Source organism: Pelmatolapia mariae, linkage group LG10_11 (genome assembly GCF_036321145.2).
Source record: "Pelmatolapia mariae isolate MD_Pm_ZW linkage group LG10_11, Pm_UMD_F_2, whole genome shotgun sequence".
Lineage (NCBI taxonomy): Eukaryota > Metazoa > Chordata > Actinopteri > Cichliformes > Cichlidae > Pelmatolapia > Pelmatolapia mariae.
This window is the reverse complement of record NC_086236.1, coordinates 23227816-23235937: the sequence shown is the minus strand read 5'-3', so window position 1 is coordinate 23235937 and position 8122 is coordinate 23227816. Positions and strand designations below refer to the sequence as shown.

Below are 8122 nucleotides of genomic sequence, written 5' to 3'. Positions count from 1 at the left end.
TTAGAACTTACATATGCGTTTAACACGGCTCAGAGTTATTAGTATTACCCTGATAGTGGCATAAGTAGTGGATAAGTTTCAACTGTAATGGTATGGTTTCTTCGTGGGTTATTGATTACATTAAAGACTTTTGTATCAAAGGCTTAAAATAAAAGAATTTAAATGTTCTCACGTCTTATATATTGCTTTACAAGCCCTCAATATAAATGCAAGACTCAACTTCAAATCATCCACTATTAAGTTTCTTAAAATTTTAAGTTTGACGCATGCATCCTCTGCTTGCCATGATGAATCACCTCTCCAGGAACGTACGTCTTCAATGATCTTGGAAAATAGAGTAGAAAAGCCAAGACATTATTAGTATTTTCACTCTCCCTCAGTTTTCCATGAGGTATTTTTACCTAGAGGCTTGAAACTTTGTATTGCTGCAAAATTTATTAGCACTCGTGACAACATGACAAATAGCACAATTATCTGGCTCATCATGATGTTTATCATCATCAGTCCTATGACTGAGAGCCATTTTAAAATTGACCTCCATAAAGGAGCTTCAAATTGAAAATATTGACTTTTTGTAATGTGAAAATCTTATAGATCTTTCCAGTTATCCATATTAGAAAAAAATATGGCTGACGCACCAATTATATAAACAGCTGCTTTATAAACTTAAGCTTCACGGCTGACTCAAAAAGGCTTGGAAACTCGTGTCAAAATGTCTCCATGTATATCTAATTTTACTTGAAAAATCAAACACCACAGATTTCACTTGAAAATATATTTTATTATTTATTTATTATCTTACTGCAAAGACAAGAAATTTAGATTATTCAGAAAATGGACCATTGGATGGTCACAGAATCCTCGAAGAATTACACAACCTTAAATTTATATTACTCTACATGTAACACACAGTATCTGTTTAGTTCAAATGTGACATGTCTGATTTTAAGTGGTTTGGCTCAATCAAATGATTTCCAGGAGCTGTATGTTATCAACACTGCCAACAGTTAGAATTTAAAGGTGTGTTTACTGGCTGCAGTGACTCATCTTCAGGTATCAGCTGTGCAGACTGCCAGTGGATGGTTCCACACTGTCACTCTGTCCTTCCTCCTCCGCAGAGTCCTCAGAGCTGTTTACCACTGCAGCACTGAGAGTATGGAGCTCCTCCAAAACACACAGAAGTGTCTCTGACAGGATGCAGACAGGTCATTGGTCAGCTCTGTCACGTCTGTGTAAATGCTGGGACTTCAAAAAAACACTGTGTGGAGCATGCAAAACTAAGACATTTCTTACCATCTGCAGGTAGTTGGACTTGTGCACCTACAGAACAGCTCCATTCTGAAGCGTTTTGTCGAGGTTTCCATTGAGCAGCAGAGTTTTGCCGAGCTGTCGCCTGAGCTCTCTGGTGCTCCTTCATCAGCCCTCTATCAGCAACTGTGACCTGGAACAAATGCAGGTCCAATGACACAGAAGCAAAAATCTCCACGACTGTGTTTTGCTATAATAAAATCTTACCAAGTGTTGGTTTTTGTCCCTCGCTGTCTCCTTCAGTTGTTTGTGCTGGACTTTCCTCTTTGTGTTTTCACTCTCCGGATTTCGGCTTTGCTTCATCTCTTCCAGTTTCTTTGCTGCCTCTCTCTCAAACTCACGCAAAGTCATAACTGCAACAGACGACACAGACGCCTCAAAAGCCACAGGGATATGCTGCTATATACTGTGTAAACAATTCCAATCATATTAGAGCAAAGTCTGCATTAAGGATATGACTTCATTCCCATATGTAAACCTGCAGTGTACTGAGGCAGCATACAGTTAATCTTACTACCTGCTTTGGTGTGCTCTTTCCTGACTGTGCTGACTTGAGCCTCCATTTCTCTCAGCTTCTCAGAACACCGCTCCTCAATCTCAGACACTCTTTCCTGCAGGGCTGAAGCAGGGTAGGGGAAACAAATGCACCACTCCTCAGTACTGTGTTTGACATACAGAGAGTGTCTGAGTTCAATACTTCTATGTGACTCAAGGGATGCATTAGGTTTCAGTGTATATGTTTGCACATTTTTATAGTCTACATGAAAGTCTAAAACACAGTATTGTGTGCGTGGTCAGTCTTAACGTTATTGTTTTTGGTTAACCGCTCTCACAGCATTGTTAGCTTTTAGGCGCAGAGAACAGCTGCTTTCAGCTGAAGGGCCTTCTGAAAGGTGCACAGCGAGCTGCCTCACCCTGCTCACTCTGCTCTTGCTGGCTGAGCAGCTCACAGCGGACTCTCTCCAGGGTGACCTTAGTGTCCTCCAGCTGGGCCTGGATCTGCTGCAGGTTCTGCTCAGCCTCCTCTCTACCAACTACAGCCTGCTCAAGCTCCACCCAGCTCTGCTCCAGCTCCTGCTGCTGTAGCCTAACTTTACTCTCATCTGCGGAGGGTATAAAGTGCACGGAGACACATGCATTACAGAAATGTGGATATGTACCAGACAAACAGACGATGTACTATAATGGGTGTTGTGATCCATATGGGGTCTCACATTGCTCTTTCAGATCAGCGAGAGCGTTCTCGATAAGCTCTGGGGTTCTTTTGAGCTCTCGAGTGAGTCTGTCTCTCTCTTCGCACACCAAACTGTGCTCTATCTGGAGGTTTCTGATGCTGCAGGGCAACAAAGATAAAATGGTACAGCAAACAGACAAGCAGAAGTAGAGAAGGCTCTGCATGATGCATAACAAAGTAAGCTAAACAGCCTGAAAGTTACTTTTTGCATGAATTATAATCATCTTGTATAGATACACTGACAGCATAAGCCAGCAACACCTGCTATTCACAACACTTATTTCAACCACATTAGCGACTCGTGTTATATATGTCCCATAAAATCAGTATGCAGTATGCCACTCTATACCAGCATAAAAATCTAAACTCAGAACCCTTCCCTCCACGTACTTATTTTCTTTTCTTGATCCTTCATTCATCTCACCACATATGAGGCTTGAAAGCAGCAACTATTTCTACTAATGCAAGAACATCCTGACATATTAGAACATGAGCTTTTTGTGAGAAAGCCAAAAGAGCAAGTGAGTGGAAGAACAAGATGCTTATAAAGGCTATCTCTTGGCCTAAAATGAGGAGAGCCTAGTGAAAAGACACGTGACCTCAGTCAGATATGATTTTGTGTACGTCTATGATCCAGAAAGAACGTGAAAGAGATGAAATAGAGGTGAAAGAGAGAATCACCCACATTGAAAAATAAAAAAATAAACTGTACCTTTCAGCATCCTTATCTGGCTGTTTACAGGCCTGTTCAACTTTCTGCAGGGCTGCCTTCCTCATGACCAAAGCTGCAAAACAAAACCAGATATAAATTCTTTATGTTCTTCTAGCTATGCTGTTAACCCATCAGCATACATATATACACACACACACACACACATCTGTACCTTGGACTGTCTCCACTCGTCTTTTAGCAAATGTCAGCCTCTGGGTAAAAGTGTTGAGCCTTGCTTTAGCTGCCTCCACTTCTGCCACCTTGCTTTCAAACGCCTCACAGAATCTGTAAGGCACAGCCAATATATGTCTGTCTTGAATTCTATTTCTATTTTTCTAATACGTCTCCTTATCTTTCCTTATCCTCTCAAATTCAGTTTTGCTATATTTTTTTTTACCTTTGCACTGCCTCTGTCAAGGTTTTAAATTCAGCCTCTGCTTTCTGGCTCTGTAACTTCAACTGAACATTTTCCTTGTGAACACTGGCCAAATCCTGTTTCAGTGCCTGGAAAGAAAAACATTCCCACATATAACAGAGCATCTTTCACAGATCTGTTTTACTGTTTTTAATGCGGTGCTTAGTTTTTAAGATTGTCTTTCCCCAGGTGCTGTCCTTTAAACCTCAATGGCTCTGGGAACCAAAGTTTTGGTGCAGTCAGCATCATCTGCTGTGGTAAAAAAAATGTACGAGCATTTATCACTTTCCTAGGCAGACCGAAGTTTATTACGCATCATCAAAATTTCAGACAGCCATGTAAATCACATCAGTTGCCCTGGTACTAACATCCTTTTCCACCCTCTCGAGGTCCAGCTCAGCGATCCTGTCATGTAGGCTGTATTGGAGCACGCTAGCTCTGTGCTGCTCCTGCTGCAGCTGCTGCTCTGTAAATCTGACCTAAAACACACATCATTGCAGTCCCACATTGAACACAGTTTTAAATACACTGGAATTACCTGTACTGTGTGGTATAGCAAAATAATAGCCGTTTTCATACTTTTGAAATCAGTTTTTCCTTTTCTCCTCTTATCTCGATGTCCTTTGAGCGAAGCTGGACACACAACTTGAACACTTTCTCTCTCCACAGCTGAAGCACTTGAAGGCCTTCGGATCCTTTCTCCACAAGTGGATCCATCGATGTCTGTGGAAACACACACATATGGGAAACACAAATACACACATACACTTCAGTGCACGCACCACATGAGCATGCATAATTGTTTTCAAATTAGCCTTGATGTTTTCTAAAGCACTACATCTTGAAATGAGGAGTTTTCTTCTCTCTTTCCCACAATGTAGTACTGCACAAAGGATCTGAGTACTAAAGGTAAACTGACAATGCTTATCAATGGACAATCTAGCAGTTTTCAAATCAGTCAACTTTACAAAGAGCCCAATGAAAAAAAAAGTAATTTGCATCCAAAACAGCACCAATTTTCTAAATGCATTTGTATACTGAAAACCTTCTGTGGATCTAGGCTCTTTCAGTTGCTCACGTCTCTTCATATAATGCCAGACTGACTCAGTGATGTTGAGAAATGGCTCCGTAAAGGCCAGGCCATACCATACCATCTTTTTTAGGAGTTTGTGCCAATCATGATATAGGACTCTGACTGCATGTTTGAAGCTGCTGTCACATGCAGCAAGGTAAATAATCTGGGACTGACCAAACACCTCCCAGATGATATTCTATGACACGTAAGAATCTCAACATCTAAAATAGGCTAAACCTTTCCAAAGTACTGTGTAATAACAGAGCATCACAGAGGACGTAGCCTCCAACAACAAACTAAGCGGTTTACTATAATTACCTATCTCTACCAACTGTTATCATATCTCAGTCTCCTGCAGCGCTACTCAGTGTACGCATATGTGAAGTGAGCACCCAAGTGAGTTAACTTAAGACGGATACAGAAGTGTAATTCTCTGTAATTTTAAACTTTTATTTCTTTCAATTTAAACCCAAAGAGTTGTGCTGACAGATTTCTTTAATCTACTACAGCAGCATTTCTTCATCATGTACAAAAATGGCCCTTTCTTCTCATTAAGATATCTCAGATATTACATGTGTAGTTAAATGTATATACACAGAAAGAAAGGTGTGTTTCACTAGTCCGGCTTATTCAATGTGGTCTGTGATGTATATTCAGTTTGACATTTCTTACCTTACGTGGTCCGCAAACATCCTGAGAGACAACACAAAATCATAGGTATCTGCTGGTTTCACATTGGACTGCTGCTGATCACCAGGTGTTTTAAACACAGTTTTGTATCATGTTTTGCTATGTAAATTTAGAAAGAAAAGAAAACCCACTCACCTTTTTCACCATTTTCTCTTCTTGGAGGGCGAGTATCTCATTCACAGAGTTAAGCCTGACTGTCAAAAGTTCTGCAGTTGTCTGAAGAGCTGCTTTCTCTTTGTTCAGCCTCTGCAAAACGGACAAGATTAAATTACACACAATTAGAGTTAATTAAATAATTTGTACATTAACTCATTCATATTTTACTGTTCTTCCTTAACTCTAGTGAAAAGAACATTTGAAAGTCCCATGCAGTTACTTTGCAGTATGCTCATTACGATCAATACTGTTTATATTGCCTCTACCTCAACAGCTTCATTTAATCGTTCCCTCTCTCCTTTCTCTGGTGCAAGCTGGCCGATGTAATTTCTGAGGCTTTGCAATGTAGCAGACTGTGTCTCAAAAGCTTGTCCCATTTGGCTGAAAAATAAACAACAACATGCCCCCCACCACACACACACACAAAACAGTGACTACAGAGTGCTTTAAATGCTTTAGTTCTGTTCTGTTTTAGATTGAATGAAGCACCTTAAATGTTCTTTTAGTCCATTTCTCTCAGTAGATACTTCCATCAGAGTGCTCTTTAGCTGCAGCAGTTCTGAGGTCATTGACTGAAGTCGGTTCTGTAGTTCACCATTTGTTTTTTGTGCTGCACCCAACTCTGCACAATGGGATGCATTCAACTGTTGCAGCTGAAAATAAGGGAAGTTTAAGACACAGACAAATAGTGACATAATGACTTATTCATCTTCAATTACACATTCTCACATTACTTGCAAAGTCAGAGCGAAGGCACTGCTCAGAGTTCTGCTCAGAGATACTTAGTGGTTGTTGGATTAAGGCCCTTAAGCCTAAAGGAGGTCACCCAAGTACAATGTTTATGATCATTTAAACACACCTCCACCTCCTTGTTCTTCCGAAATTCCTCTAGTTGCTGTAATAGTCTGAGAGTCTGTTGTTTGGCTTCCTCTTCAGCCTGCAACCTGCCCATTTCAACCTTCAAAGCAAGCTCCCGGGATTCCTCTTTGCTCCTTTCAGCATCTCTCCTCAGCCTTGTAATTTCCTCATCAGACTCTGCTTTCAGTCTTTCAAACTTTGAGAAAAAACAGACATATTACAAACAGAAAATGCAGACTTTATTAATCTTACTATTGTGAAACGTGTTAAATTAAAGGTGACTAAATAGTTTTATTGTGATCACAAAACTGTACAAAAACAAATTTAACTGCAAACTGCCAAAATAAGTTACAAAATGCCAGTAACTCTCAGGTGATGTATGTCTACAAGAGTGTCGAAATGAAATGTTTTGTCAGTAAACATCATTACCTGTGAGCTTATTTTTTCCTTCTGTGCGCTGCAGAGACTGAGCTCCTCTCTGATTTGGCTGAGTTCAGACTTAGCCTTGGATAGATCCGTATGTATTGCTTCCATCTCATGGCTGTTTCTGTTGTGCAAAGGTTATTCCAAGTTAAGCTTGTTCAAAACCGTTATTTGCTGACCTCCATAATGTCAGGTTACATACTAAATGTGTGGGGAAAAAAAATACATAATATCACTCAGATGTCACATAATGACACAAGCACATCTCTTACCTGCTAAGGGTGTTGTCTTTGTCTCTGACCTCTTCCCTGCATCTTTCTGCAATCTCCTTTAGTGCCTCCACCTGCCCCTTTAACCTCTCTGCTTCAGCCTTGTGCTTTTCTGCCTCCAGTCGCCACTCTGATTCCCATCGAGACCAATTACCTCCTCTGTCTTTTGATCTGCATAAAAGGAAAGAGACCACATTAATATGTCCATATTGCCACCCAAGTGACAGACCATATAAAACATGTAGTGGATATACCTGGCTCTACAATCTGAACGATAATCAGGGGTCCTTATGCTGTCTCCTTGTAGCATCAAGATCCTCTGATTTTCCTTCCTCAGCTCCAAGATTTCCTGTTGGGCCTGATTGATGGCAAGCCATGGATTGGCAGGACTTGGCTCCCCTGATGATGGTGCTGATATCATGCCTTGGTTTATCCAGGAGATGGGTGGCTGTGTCGCCGGGATTTGAACACATCTGTTTGCTCCAGCAGAATGGGCACTTGATGCAAAATGCGATGGGGGTATGAGGTCCTCCGGAGTCTCCCCTTCATAAAATAAAACAGTGTCTATGTGCCTGCATGCATTAGCTACTCTAATCCAATATAAGGTTCCCCATGTTCCCAAACAAGCATATTGTTACGCTAAGCTCACTAAAGATAAACATGACAGCTTCCTAATCGTGAAGTATAAAATCACTTTTACTTGTTAAACATGAGTTCATGTAAGCGCCAAGTGGGCTACACTGTAAGCTAACATTTGCTAATTAACAGTTTATTTAGCTCAACCGTAACAAGAATTTAGGTGCAACTTACTCGGAAGTGCTGGTGAGGTGAAATCAGTGGGCACTATCAGCCTCTCCTTCCCTAAAGTTTGTTTCTCCATGTTAAATAACTATTGCCACCACACAGGAAGGAAACAGTACACGGCTGCCGTGGTGCGTTTAGCGTTTGTTCTCCCGCGAGTCACGTCATTCTTCACCGTTGC

At 40.9% G+C, this 8122-nt stretch overlaps 1 protein-coding gene across 4 annotated transcripts; it reads right to left on the bottom strand.

Moving 5' to 3' along the window:
* Window positions 1-773: 773 nt before the first annotated feature.
* Window positions 774-8122, bottom strand: cchcr1 (coiled-coil alpha-helical rod protein 1). 4 transcript variants are annotated; one of them, XM_063486166.1, is made up of 20 exons: window positions 7951-8117; window positions 7395-7683; window positions 7144-7311; window positions 6878-6995; window positions 6450-6644; window positions 6080-6243; window positions 5857-5971; window positions 5570-5680; window positions 5417-5437; window positions 4249-4392; window positions 4038-4148; window positions 3652-3758; window positions 3427-3539; window positions 3255-3327; window positions 2523-2641; window positions 2223-2411; window positions 1826-1927; window positions 1516-1661; window positions 1294-1441; window positions 774-1187 (listed from the first exon to the last, which is right to left on the bottom strand). In XM_063486166.1, exons 1-20 carry the CDS (start codon window positions 8018-8020, stop codon window positions 1057-1059), a joined length of 2634 nt encoding a protein of 877 aa, XP_063342236.1. In that variant the 5' UTR covers window positions 8021-8117; the 3' UTR covers window positions 774-1056. The 4 variants fall into 4 exon arrangements, with proteins under 4 accessions (XP_063342236.1, XP_063342238.1, XP_063342237.1 ...); XM_063486168.2 differs by lacking the exon at window positions 4038-4148; XM_063486167.1 differs by lacking the exon at window positions 5417-5437 and having other exon boundaries at window positions 775-1187.

Excerpts from the sequence above, each read along its gene's own strand:
- cchcr1 (XM_063486166.1), bottom strand. The coding sequence starts at position 8,020 with ATGGAGAAACAAACTTTAGGGAAGGAGAGGCTGATAGTGCCCACTGAT. Across the intron at positions 5,681-5,856 it reads GATTAAATGAAGCTGTTGAG|AGGCTGAACAAAGAGAAAGC; the intron begins GTAGAGGCAATA and ends TCCGTTTTGCAG. Across the intron at positions 3,759-4,037 it reads TCGAGAGGGTGGAAAAGGAT|GCACTGAAACAGGATTTGGC; the intron begins GTTAGTACCAGG and ends TTTTCTTTCCAG.